We start from the raw sequence: 14,229 nt of genomic DNA on the forward strand, positions 1-14,229 counted from the left end.
GAACTCGGTAGTGTCAGCGCTGTGTATTCTCTAAACTCGTTAGGTCAGCGCTGAGCATTTTCTGAACTCGGTAGTGTCAGCACTGTGCACTCGCTGAACTCAGGTGTTTTAGCGCTGTCTGTTCTCTGAAGTCGGTCATGTTCGCGCTGTCTGTTCTCTGAAGTCGGTCATGTTAGCGCTGTCTATTCTCTGAAGTCGGTAGTGTTAGCGCTGTCTGTTCTCTGAAGTCGGTAGTGTTAGCGCTGTCTGTTCTCTGAAGTCGGTAGTGTTAGCGCTGTCTGTTCTCTGAAGTCAGTAGTGTTAGCGCTGTCTGTTCTCTGAAGTCGGTAGTTTTAGCGCTGTCTGTTCTCTGAAGTCGATAGTGTTAGAGCTGTCTGTTCTCTGAACTCGGTAGTGTTAGCGCTGTCTGTTCTCTGAACTCGGTAGTTTTAGCGCTGTCTGTTCTCTGAAGTCGGTAGTGTTAGCGCTGTCTGTTCTCTGAAGTCAGTAGTGTTAGCGCTGTCTGTTCTCTGAAGTCGGTAGTGTTAGAGCTGTCTGTTCTCTGAAGTCGGTAGTGTTAGCGCTGTCTGTTCTCTGAAGTCGATAGTGTTAGAGCTGTCTGTTCTCTGAAGTCGGTAGTTTTAGCGCTGTCTGTTCTCTGAAGTCGGTAGTGTTAGCGCTGTCTGTTCTCTGAAGTCGGTAGTTTTAGCGCTGTCTGTTCTCTGAAGTCGGTAGTGTTAGCGCTGTCTGTTCTCTGAAGTCGGTAGTTTTAGCGCTGTCTGTTCTCTGAAGTCGGTCATGTTAGCGCTGTCTGTTCTCTGAAGTCGGTAGTGTTAGAGCTGTCTGTTCTCTGAAGTCGGTAGTGTTAGCGCTGTCTGTTCTCTGAAGTCGATAGTGTTAGAGCTGTCTGTTCTCTGAAGTCGGTCATGTTAGCGCTGTCTGTTCTCTGAAGTCGATAGTGTTAGAGCTGTCTGTTCTCTGAAGTCGGTAGTGTTAGCGCTGTCTGTTCTCTGAAGTCAGTAGTGTTAGCGCTGTCTGTTCTCTGAAGTCGGTAGTGTTAGCGCTGTCTGTTCTCTGAAGTCGGTAGTTTTAGCGCTGTCTGTTCTCTGAAGTCAGTAGTGTTAGCGCTGTCTGTTCTCTGAAGTCGGTAGTGTTAGCGCTGTCTGTTCTCTGAAGTCGGTAGTGTTAGAGCTGTCTGTTCTCAGAAGTCGATAGTGTTAGCGCTGTCTGTTCTCTGAAGTCGGTAGTGTTAGCGCTGTCTGTTCTCTGAAGTCGATAGTGTTAGCGCTGTCTGTTCTCTGAAGTCGGTAGTGTTAGCGCTGTCTGTTCTCTGAAGTCGATAGTGTTAGAGCTGTCTGTTCTCTGAAGTCGGTCATGTTAGCGCTGTCTGTTCTCTGAAGTCGATAGTGTTAGAGCTGTCTGTTCTCTGAAGTCGGTAGTGTTAGCGCTGTCTGTTCTCTGAAGTCGGTAGTGTTAGCGCTGTCTGTTCTCTGAAGTCGATAGTGTTAGAGCTGTCTGTTCTCTGAAGTCGGTAGTGTTAGCGCTGTCTGTTCTCTGAAGTCGGTAGTGTTAGAGCTGTCTGTTCTCTGAAGTCGGTAGTTTTAGCGCTGTCTGTTCTCTGAAGTCGGTAGTGTTAGCGCTGTCTGTTCTCTGAAGTCGGTAGTGTTAGCGCTGTCTGTTCTCTGAAGTCGGTCATGTTAGCGCTGTCTGTTCTCTGAAGTCGGTAGTGTTAGCGCTGTCTGTTCTCTGAAGTCGGTAGTGTTAGCGCTGTCTGTTCTCTGAAGTCGATAGTGTTAGCGCTGTCTGTTCTCTGAAGTCGGTAGTGTTAGCGCTGTCTGTTCTCTGAAGTCGGTAGTGTTAGCGCTGTCTGTTCTCTGAAGTCGGTAGTGTTAGCGCTGTCTGTTCTCTGAAGTCGGTAGTGTTAGAGCTGTCTGTTCTCAGAAGTCGATAGTGTTAGCGCTGTCTGTTCTCTGAAGTCGGTAGTGTTAGCGCTGTCTGTTCTCTGAAGTCGGTAGTTTTAGCGCTGTCTGTTCTCTGAAGTCGGTAGTTTTAGCGCTGTCTGTTCTCTGAACTCGGTAGTTTTAGCGCTGTCTGTTCTCTGAACTCGGTAGTTTTAGCACTGTCTGTTCTCTGAAATTAGTAGAGCTAGCGCTGTGCGTTCTCTGGACTTGGTAGTGTTAGGACGTCTGTTCTCTGAAATCAGTAGTGTCAGCAGTGTGCCTTGTCTGAACTCTGTAGCCTGCATGACAATGACTGGATCGAATTGCACATTCCAAAGAACTTGAATTACTCTGCAGCAGACGGGGTCAAATTAGACAGTCCAGACAAAGGGTTGGGTGAGTACTGTCCTCCTACTTCTTGTCGGTGGCAATACCAGAGTGTGCCACTGCCACCGCTGTGGTGGCAGTAGACACGGCCTACTAATTGAGCCAAGTTAACACACATGCCTCATTCCTATCTTGTTTAAATACTGAACAATGATTATTGCTGATATCTGCTGATTAGATATCTTAACTTACTATCTGCGTTAAGTTACAGAGCATTGTATCAGACTATTCAGTGTTAGCACCTTCTCAGTAAATGTTATCACCAAAAAACTTTCTAAAGTAACTTTATGCTAGCAAGTCAAATATAGGGCCCATATTTTATTTTTAAACATGTACTTTTATGATCAAATTGAATTTGTTGGGCTGAGACACTGGATGTGGCTTTTCCTGTCTGACTGTGGACCAGGTGTTCATTTAATGTGAGGTGTTTCCTGCCTGATGGAATGAAAGAAGGCCAAATCCACCAATTCTTCCGGGGCAAACCTACTGTTCATAGCTTCAGTGATGTAATACCCTCCCACCGGGAACTCGCTGATTCTGGGGTGGGTTATCTGATGCTGCTGCAAGAAAATCCTGTAGTAGAACTTTAAAGGGGAGTTGCATTATGTGTGGCAAAATTTTGAAAATAAATCAGAATATTTCATTTCGCCAACAGGACAAGGGCGGTTCTGTAGTACCAAGCCAGGCAACATTTTTAATGTTACCTGAGAAATATTATTGGAGCAAGTGCAGCAGAGGATGGTGAGCCTCTATGGCACTCCAAGTCACTGCCCAGACAGGAGAGAAGCACAGAGTGCTTGAAGGACGTAGCAAGACATGTCAATGCAGACAACAATACCCAAAGGAGTTGACTGCAAATGATTAACATATTTTGAGATGTCACAAAGATTAGCCAAAGGTGGGACTATCCATCAGTTCTTTATATTAATTAACTATCCAAAATATGCATGGTACAATTTGCCTGCTCCTCCTCACATTATCTTACAGTTCTTTGAGTGCTTACTACACATGGGCATTCAGCAGAAGGACACACTTTGCACCAACTTAGGTCTATAATTCTTCCTTTACTCTCGTCCCCAAAAATTCTTCTACCTGAATGTAGCTGCATGATGCACATACTTTGATTACACCCACTCTCGGCTGCAGGGTGGCAGTTGATCATAATGGTATATCTTTCAAATTCTCAATTATTCTTCTCTATTTGCAAGACTAGGCATGTCCTGCAGCTGCAGACATGGCAGAGCCAGTAGCTGCGTCATGTTGTGAGCCAACTCAAGGAGGTGGAGAGCCATCCCACTTCCAAGAGGCTCCCACTGACACACAGCAGCCAGCCACCTTACTTACTGCTGCTACAGCAAGGGACACCTTGAAGTAGTAGCACGTTAGAGTCTAGAATGCATAAATCATACTGTGTCACCAAATGGGAAATGTCAGAATGTGCTGCATCACTTTTAGCATTTAGTTACACTTCAATTCAGCTGTGTCCAAATAGTATCCTTGGTATGGTGTTGGATAATGATTCAGCAGAGGGAAGGAGTGGTATCCATAATAGTTCAGATGCAGTAAATTGGTAGTGAAAGTGAGGGCGTATTTGGCCATGGCACAGTGAAGGCGTAGAGATGATTGCTGTGTGGATGACATGCTTATGAGAAGGTCTTATCTATGAGAGCCCGGTGTATGACTCTGGCAGAGTGCAAAGATACTTTTATAGGCAAATCTTCTGCTTCTTCCTGTTAATGTTGCTTGTATTCTGGATATGGATTAGTTGTCCTCTTCCTCCACCTGCTCTATGCTTTTGCCTTGTTACATGACAACGTTGAGGATTAGAAAATGATGATCTAAGAGACTTTTGCTGACCTGTATTGGAGCACACCCTTTGACTTGCCAAAGCATCCTATGGTGTGTTCGATTCTAATTATTGTGGCAGCATGCACCCTAGAGTACTTGTGATTCATTGGTATTCATGGCTGCTTGAGAATTGTCAATAGCCAAGGCTCCAACACGTAGCCTTGGTCACACGGCAGCCAAACTTGCATTCTTCTATCTGACTCAAATAACGGACCAGTAGTTCCTTGCCTGTAATTCCTCAGACCAATCCAGAAAAGTGCACTTTTGTTGATAGATATGAGTTGGAGGGTAATGATATGTGTGGTAAGTACACCTCTGGTACAATCTCACCTTCCAGGCATCTCTCCTTTGCTTCTGGGCATTTCTTCTTCCTCCAAATAGCAAACACAGAGAATCTCCCATTGGGGCCCTCCTAAATTGTTCCCTTCTAAAAAATGGTACTGCCAAAGCTCGTGCCACAAAGTAAATCCTAACCAATAGTGCCAAACAAGTGTAAAAATAAAACCATGAACAATATATTGATACTGCAGCATTAAACTGAGAAACAGAAAAGAAATGATGCTGCAATTGTAAACCTTCACGGCTGTGATGACAGAACCTAGCAACCCTGGGCGTCTGTTTTCTACGGGTGTGATTAAGAAACAGCATGATGCTGGTGTCAAAGACATGGCATTTTATAGGCTGTCATTTACCTACATTTACATTTAATTGTAATATGGTAATAAAGCTTCCGCCTGATTTTGCAGTAACTTCTTGTCCAAAGTCCAAAATGGCAGTTGCTCAGAGGTGCATTATGGGTGGAGATCCAACAAGCGTAATTTCCACCCTGATTGCCCCCTGCCACCTTCTTACAAAGCCTTTACCAATACCTATATATAAGTTAATAAGAGTTCCAACTGTTAAGTAGTAATCATTACAAATTAATTGAATGCTTGCAATATTCCTATGGTATTACAAATTCCTTTGTGATATGTTATCCAGAGTTGTTATCAAAACCACCTGCTAAGGTAGAAAGACCATTTGTTATTGCCATAACTAAATTAATGATTAAGAGCCAGTACTGAGAGACTATTTCCCTATAAAGACCTGCTAAAGTCTGTCCAGAAACTGCTTAGTCATTGTTTGTTAACCCATCTTTCCGACCAAGTTTTCAGTCATCCCCCCTAATGGCTCAGCATCCATTCACTTATATAATCCTATATATTTCACCCCACTCTGTAAAGTGCCTTGGGACATTGTCTATATTAAGTGTCAGTTGTGGCTTGGTGGTAGCACTCTAGCCTTTGAGTCAGAAGGTCATGGGTTCAAGCCCCACTCCAGAGACTTAAGCACATAATCCACGCTGACACTCCACTAACTTTTGGATCAGATGTTAAAGAAAATCTAAGCCCTGTCAGCCCTCTAAGGTGGATGTAAAAGATCTATTGGCACTGATTGGAAGAAGAGCCGGAGAGTTCTCCCAGGTATTCTGACCAACATTTATTCCTCAACCAAGAACACTAAAAAAAAATATCTGGCCATTATCTCATTGATGTTTGTGGGACCTTGCTGTGTGCAAATTGGCTGCCATGTTTCCTACATTACAACAGTGACTACACTTCAAATGTACTTCATTGCCTGTAAAGCACTTTGGGATGTCCTGAGATTGTGAAAGGTGCTACATAAGGCAAGTTGTTATTGGTTGCTGCTTTGGCTCATAGGAATAAAAAAGCTGTATATGTCAGACTTCCACGTTGTTTCATTGTATTAAATTAAAATTATACAGTTCTTTCACCATGATCAAGAACACCTTATGGAAAACCTAAGTTTTAACATCCAAGCAGCAGAATTTTCTCTGGCATTTCTGAATATACTGGTACTATATATGTTATTTTAAAATTCCAGAACAGTTTATGTGTGACAATACTTACTTGGCCTGAAGGACCAATGCAATTATACCAGCTGCCATTGGAGCTGCACTTGAAGTGCCTTTGAAGGTTTTGGTGCATTCATTATCAAGTTGAGTTGTCACCTGTTCAAAACAAAGTAATTGCACATATTGTACCATTAACAAGGTTGGAGCTCCAATTAGTTCCCGCCCACATATTGCATCAATATTGAGCACAAAGAAGCAATGAAAAATAGTAAGAGGGATTTATAAAAGCAAAATATGAAATATTATGTTAACAGATCCATAAAAATAATGGGAAGTGATGCATGCTGATTATTATGTGTGAAATATAATCTTGCTCTGACCCTGATGTAAAGTAACAAAATTATTTAACCCTTTGTAGACTGTGGTAACATTTTGGCTCATATTTTTGATTCAGATGCTGTGAGCACAGAAATGTTGTGGTTCTATATGCTGTCTTAATTCTGGTTTACAACATTCATTTTCAAACATCATAAAATTGGACTGATAGTGCTTCATTTCGAGTGGTACTGGAAGTTTGCAGATTAAATTATGCAGACAAATTAATAATTCGCAGGATCTGTAAATTTGATAACACATCGGGAAGTACCTTCCTTAAATCTGCTTGTTGCCCATAATTTCTGCTTTTAATATGTTGTATTATGAAAGAAAAACAAACATAGCTATTTCTACTTAACAGCTTGTTCCTCGACCACTTATGTAACAAAAGTGACTGTACTTCAAAAAGAACCATTGGTTATAAAATCCTTTGTGACATAATGAAAATCCGCTAAGGCGCTTTATAAATGCAAGTACTTTCTTTTTTCTTGACTATTACAGAAGTATAACGTCCTCTATTTGTGTAGAAGCAATTTCAGCCCACACAGAAGTGCTTCTCTCTCAAGATGAAACACTGACCTATAATGTTAACACATGAAATTGGGGGGGGAAGAGTTTCCGCTAGATTGCGCTGGTTCTTTCAGTGCAATCCGACTGGATCAATGCAAAAGATTGAGGAATTTCGATGCACACTCGTGTAAATTACATTCAGTGTATTTCGATCTTCCGTGATCTTTTGCGCTGGTTCAAAAATCACCGCGCTGAAGCCAACTCCGCCCACAAAACTGGCCACGCCCCCTGAATGAAATAACGAGGATGGCGAGTTTCCACCAATTGCACCTGCCTGCGGCCGTTCAATGAGAGTCTTCACGTTTTAAATGTTTTTAAATATTAAAAAATATTTAATTTACTAAGAAACTGACTAGTGCTCACCAATGAAAGTTGGTAATGGTTCAGTATAGCTTTTTTTAAGTCATTTTCAGTGATTTAAAATCAAGTTACTCACAGGTGGAGGACTCTTACTAAAAATGCTTATTGTTTGTGATAAACCCATTTTCAGCTGCATTAATAAAACTGCATCAGATTACACTTTTAAATACATCTTAAATACATCAATGAATATTTATTATTGTAAAAAAAACAATTGCGCCCTGTTAAGCTGCCGGATTGCACTGATTCATGGAAGATTTCATGTTTGTGATTATGTTAATGCATTTTATCGGAAATTCAGAATGAAAACCAGCCAGCGCAATTTTTGGGCACAATTTGCGCCCAGTTGCCGATTGCGCTCAAAACAGAAACTCTACCCCTAGCAGTATTGTGTACTTCTGTCAGTATATAGTAGTTCACATGCATTGAAAATTGTGCTGATCTGCTAAGCAATGCTGTATGTTTCATAGGCATTTTTAATTGTTCAAAGTTGGCAGTTACTACAGGCCTGGAAGTTATGTCAAAGATGGTGATGATGGGGATGGGGGACATAATTTTGGATTGATTAGCAGCTAAAGAACTGGAAACTGCTGAAAATGAGCTGCATTATCCTGAAACAGAAGAAGGAGAAACTACAAATTTGACAATAATGCGTCTTCAAAATAAACACGTGTAAGTGTCAGCTTGGCTCATTTGTTTGCATTCTTGCCCTCTGAGCCAAAAAATCATGAGTTCTAGCCTTCTCTCCATGAATTGAGCACAGGATCTAGGCTGAGGGAATGCTGCACTGTTGGACGTAGTGTCTTTTAGATGAAATGTTAAACCAAGGCTCTAACTTTCCACTTAGGTTGTACATAAGAGATTCCATTGCACTACTCAAAGAAAAGGAAGTTAATATCCCCTCCCTCTACCAAACAGCAGCTTATCTGGTCGCACATTTATTTGCTGCTTGTGGGACCTTGCAGTGCACAAATTGACTGCCACATGTGCCTACATAACAACAGTGACTGCACTTCAAAAGTAATCCATTGGTTGGAAAACGCTTTCGGGTGTGCTGAGACTGTGATATCACACTATATAAGTGTAAGATCTTTCAGTAAAATAATGAAATCTCTTCACAATTTTTGCTTTAATTCACAGGAGCTGAAGTAATATACAGTTCTATACAGTCGCACAAACAATTTCTGTGAGAGATCCTTTTGGCAACAAAAAAATTCTTAAAACAATTAAACTATGCTTGTGAAATCCTGTTTGCATACAACATATATGTAGGATTTTTCCCATTTATGACCTTGACCTAATATAGTTTGTGAAAGAATCCATGTGAAAAACACATGACAGACAGATGAGAGTTAAGCAATTGGAATGAGCTGACGACAAAATCAGATAAACTGCTGCTGTTAGGATGTTATAAAATATTTTTTTTTCTGATAGACCTTGCAACTGGCAATCTTTACTGGATCGCTAATACAAGTGACTCCAGATCAGTACTCGTCAAAATATCCTTAATAACAATTTGAATACTGGTAAGTTTGCTCCAAATAAATGAGATTGCTTTTAGGAATCAGCAATTTTTAATGTAACTCATGCTGATGCCATGAATATGCTTTCAAAGAAAAATTGAATACAGTGCACGTCTCAGTTAGGATAATTAAAAACAAAAATCACTTCAAAAATCACAATAAAACACCAGAGAAATGACACTGTTTCCTGCTGCGCTTAAATCATGTACCCCCATTTTGAACCAATGTCACTTCAGGAAATTTGCATGTATGTATCTTTAGCCTGGGGGCGGAGCCATTGTAATGACCTGAGATGTACTCGAGGGCAGGAATCGATAGACGGCGTAAAAGATCGAGAAAATTCGGACGTAGCGTAATTATGTGCGTAACACACTTGCACCCGAGTTTCTTTAATCTTTTCGCCGGGTATTTGCTTTAAGTCCTGATTACGTGTGGCTCTGGGCGCAAATACACAGGAAGTTCCACCCTCTTCAGTATTGTATTTCACCACTTTGGATCAGAGTTGCAATGATGACAATGACAATTAATATGGATTGAGATGAAAATCGGTGGTTTTATTGATACCTCACATAGTGATAGTAGAGTGGCAATCAGAAATTCAGGTCACATGGGTCAATTTTTGATTTTGATCTCTATAAACACTCTTGGCAATTGATGTTGTGTTTAACACAAATAATGCCAGACCCAAGACAAGCAGAAACCATCCTGCATAAACTAATATGCCACTAAAAGAGGTGAAGGAAATCAGCAGGTAAAAACTATCTAGGAACAGGTGCCATCAAGAAGGCAGCAAAGCAGCACTTTCCATATTGTCACAAGGGAGGAGGAACATTTTTAAAAGTAAAACATCTATCCAACTGCATTACTTAACAAAAAGATATTTTTCTCATTCATTTCTGTATTGGAAAGTGATTCGAATAGTTCAATTCTGGTTCAGGGTTCAATGGGCTTGGGTTAGTTCCAACTAAATTAACTGAATGCCTGACTGAAGGCCCATTTGCTTATCACTAACAGGCCATATTAATATTCACAACAGTTTATTATTTTTGAAATGTAACAGGTTTGTCAGAGGTATATGTAAATTAATATTAAACGAATTGGATAATTTAACAACTGCAAAACACAGATTAAATTGAAGCAGCATTTTGATGTCCTACTTAGGCTATATTTCAAACTTACCAAACTCAAATCAATCCTACTCACCTACGTTGGCCTTGTCACCATTTTTTTTGTAGTTTAGTTTTGCATAAATAGAAAAAGCTATTGATTCATCGTATTTAGCACAGTACACTGAAATAATTAAGCTGTGCCCTAGCATGCCCAACTGTGCTAACAAGCTCAATATATCAATTCCTGATCCTGAATGTAGCATATGGACATAATATGGCCAATTCTACAGTCGTCCAAAAATAGTCAATTTTTCAGCACCCTTAGGTCCTCCTGCACTATTAGTGAGGCAGCCTATTCCCAACGGATTATTTAGATTCATAATTTGCATTTTTGTAATATGCCCTGTCACTTCCTGGTGCAGGGAGCATTGCGCCTAGACTACTGCTGAATCGGGAGCAAAGCAGTTCTTAAAGAGAGGCAGCATATTTTGTTGGAACTTAAGTTAAAAGACCAAGAATGACTGAAGGGATTCCCAGAACTGCCACTTTCAGTGAAAAGAGAATGAATGTCTTGTTGCAGGATGTGGCCCTGCCAAAATTGGCAATTTTGGAGCAGAGGGACATTCTCCAAATAGAACCGCTGTAACCTAGTGTCACAGGAGGTGGCCAATAGTGTCAATGCTGTCTCCTCAGTTCATCGCTCATGGGAACAAATGAGAAAAAAGTTCTCCAGACTGAAGAAGAGCAGCAAGGTAAACTTTTATAAACACTGGTTAGGCCGCAGCTGGAGTATTGTGTTCAATTCTGGACACCACACTTTAGAAAAGATGTCAAGGCCTTAGAGAGGATGCAGAAGAGATATACTAGAATGGTACCAGGGATGAGTGACTTCAATTATGTGAAGAGACTGCAGAAGCTGGGTTGTTCTCCATTAGAACAGAGAACGTTAAGGGGAGATTTGATAGAGGTGTTCAAACAGTTTTGATATAGTAAGTAAGGAGAAACTGTTTCCAGTGGCAGAAGGGTCGGTAACCAGAGAACACAGATTTAAACTGGTCAGCAAAAGAACTAGAGGCGACATGACGAAATGTTTTTTTAAGCAGCGAGTTATAATGATCTGGAATGCACAGCCTGAAAGGGTGGTGGAAGCAGAGTCAATAGTAACTTTCAAAAGGGAATTGGATAAATATTTGAAGGGAAAAAAGTTACAGGGCTATGGGGAAAGAACAGGGGAATGGAACTAATTGGATAGCTCTTTCAAAGAGCCGGCAAAGGCACGATGGGCCGAATGGCCTCCTCTTGTGCTGTCCCTACTATGATATTATGAACACATGGGTGTCCACTCAAAGAAAGGAGAACGCATTATGCTGCCATATCTGCAATGCAGCCTGCAAACCACAGGCCCCACCTTTGCACTTTTTCAACCTGCTAAATTTCTCAAGCTGCACTTCCAACAAGGTGGCTGACAAAGGAATAGGTTTTCAACGCTTACATAGATCTGCTATGTTTTCTCTTCAACTTGTTAGGTGACCCCATAGAACTATGTACATACTTTGTTCATTCTTTCACACCAGGTGCAATGTAGGTGCCCACTGGGGTACCTCCTAATGCTCAAGGTCTTTTTGTCTTTTCAAAAGAAAAGGCTGGACATAGCCATCAGTGAATCTACACTGGTGGCAGAATGACCATTCTGTGACCCCTCACCTGCTCCAAGCAACAAACCCTGCAAATAATTGGGGGTGGGGAGCTATCAAAGAAGTGGGTGAGGGACAGCTTGCTGAATTTATGTCAGCCCAACAAAGTAGTAGCTCACGCCAACTTTCTCTTCTCCTCTAGCACTCAGTCTTCTGCCCCTCTGCTGCAAGATACCATAGTGCCCTTGCTACACTGCAAAGCCATTGGCTGCATTCCCTATTCTAATACATATTACCTTTCTCCTTGCGTAGGGGGTCTCTCAAGATGTGGAAGCTGGCGCCAGGGAGCAGCAAGATCCAGCCTCAAGGAACTCCAAAGCACCAGCACAAATACTACCAGGCAGTCAGGAGAGAGCACTGAGTGAAGCACAAAGGACCAGTGAGCAAGAGCAAGTGGAGTTGCTAGCAGAAGAGCAGCAAGCAAAGGAAGTGAGGGTTAGGGTCAGAGGAGCAACTGCTGCAGTACTCACCGATTCATACCTCACGAAGGCTGCATTCTGAGCTGCATTCATTAATTAGCAGAAGCTCTTCATGCAATTTTTTAAGAACCTTCAGGGGTCCCTGCATAGAATGGCAGACAACATACAGCAGTTCTTCTCTGACATCCGTGCAGGCACGCCAGAAGGTTTTGGAAACCTGCAGAGTACCATGGAGTGAGTGGCACCTCCAAGAGATCCACCTGGACAGATGCTAAGGACAAAGAGCAAAAGCACAGATGCAATTTTGCTCTATTCATTATTTGGATCTCATGGGTATGTTTGCAGGCTTTGTACTATTCTTTCTTCCTTTCCCAACCTTAATCCATTAAATATCCCCATTTTCTTAGTTTTGCACTGCACTGTGACCATATTATCACAACCTTGTCCTTGGTTATACTGGTCTTCAGTCCTACGCTTTGATGGTTCAATCTCATGGTCTAATGTTTTCCTGCCTTACCAAGTCTAATATTATCTACTCGCCCTCAAAAATGCTCTAATTTTTGTCTGCCTTTGTAAATTCCTGTACTTTGTTCTCTAAGGCCGTAACTTTGCCGTAACCTGGCAATCCATCCAAATCTACGCTGTCACTCACAAACTACCACTATTTGGTCTGCTGATATTGTAAAGGCTTTGGCTTGTGTGACTTATAGTGCTGATGAAGTATGCATGTGAATTTGGAAAATATATGAAAGAAAGAACTTGCATTTATATAGTGCAATTTATGTCCTCAGGATGTTCCAAAGTACTTCACAGTCACTTACTTACCTTTGAAGTGTAGCCACTGTTGTAATGTAAGGAAACGTGGCAACCAATTTGCACAAACAGCAATGAAGTAAATGACCAGATATATTATTTCAGTGGTGTTGGTTGAGGGATAACTGTTGGCCAGGACATTGGGAGAACACCACTGGTCTTCTTTGAATAGCGCTGAGAGGGCAGATGGGGCCTCATTTTAACACCTCATCCAAAGGATGGCACTTTCATCAATGCAGCACTCCCTCAGTACTGCACTGAAGTATCAGAGATGAGAGTGCTACCACTGAAGGCTGACATTAAAGCATAAATTAAGTTAGCTGACAACATCCTCCCCTCCCAGATGATCGGTTCAATTGGTGTTTTTATCTACTGGTGTAGGATATGTACCAAAATGATAAATTAAAATTGGAATTTTCAAACTACTACCCAAAGAAGCCTTATCACTTGGACTACCTTTTTCTGCAAGGCAGTAAATGGGCGTAAAAGCTACTAACAAACTTAATATAAACTTAAACAGGACACTAGACTTACAGGTGCCATCCAAGAGAAACACAAGTGTTTTGAGAGATAGTTTGCTATTTTACCAGCTTATAACATTCCAGTAATTATTATATACCACTACTTAACAGTCTTTGGCACTCCATTTTACAATACTAGAATGACTCACCAAGGCTAGTTCATCTGTCCTGTCTATGTCAGAAGGCAAGTCACTTGTTCCTCCTGTAGGAATTACTGCCATAACTCCTGTACAAGCCTCTGAGTAGAACGTACTAAGGCCTAGGTTACTAACAGCTCCGACTGCCACTGTAAAAATACTATTCACATATCCGTCAGCACCACAGTGATCATTAACCAGACCACCATTTCCTGAGGCCCAGATAAAAATATTTCCTTTACCATTGCGACCCTGTAAAATAAAAAGGGAAAGGAGTTTTTTTCCTAAGTGAAATACACTTTCTTTAATACATTCAGTTATGAATGGCTGCCAGATTTGCAAGATATTTTTAATTATAAAACTTCAATTATAGCATTTTTCACACCGAGACTTTTCTGCACGCATAGAAGTCTCATTTCAAAATGTATCGGAACATTCATTGTAAAGATATCTCCAATGTTAGCAGTTTATTCAAAAGGATTCATGTGCCTTTATTGAGCACATATAACGCAGTGCTAAGCAGCATCTTAGCCACACTCGATTTGCAAAGAATGTTTCCTTTTATGCTGTGACATAGTCCTTAAAACCTGTAATGGCTTTGATTTGTTATGTGATGCTGAGAATTTTAAAAATTGAAGAAAAGACAATCATTTGTAGTTCTAACTATGTACCCTTTGCTTAAAGGGGAAGGAAAATGCA

At 41.2% G+C, this 14,229-nt stretch overlaps 1 protein-coding gene across 1 annotated transcript in view; it reads right to left on the minus strand.

The window, feature by feature from the left end:
* LOC137322945 (PC3-like endoprotease variant B) overlaps positions 1-14,229 on the minus strand; it is a 544,890-nt gene that overhangs the window by 190,354 nt on the left and 340,307 nt on the right. Inside the window, exons 11-12 of the mRNA XM_067986203.1 lie at positions 13,543-13,782; positions 6,065-6,165 (exon numbers count right to left, since the gene is read on the minus strand). Of these exons, the coding sequence (XP_067842304.1) occupies positions 6,065-6,165; positions 13,543-13,782 (341 nt within the window). The remainder of the gene's footprint in view (positions 1-6,064; positions 6,166-13,542; positions 13,783-14,229) is intronic.

The sequence above is a fragment of the Heptranchias perlo genome, chromosome 6, assembly GCF_035084215.1.
Source record: "Heptranchias perlo isolate sHepPer1 chromosome 6, sHepPer1.hap1, whole genome shotgun sequence".
In the NCBI taxonomy this organism is placed as follows: Eukaryota; Metazoa; Chordata; class Chondrichthyes; order Hexanchiformes; family Hexanchidae; genus Heptranchias; species Heptranchias perlo.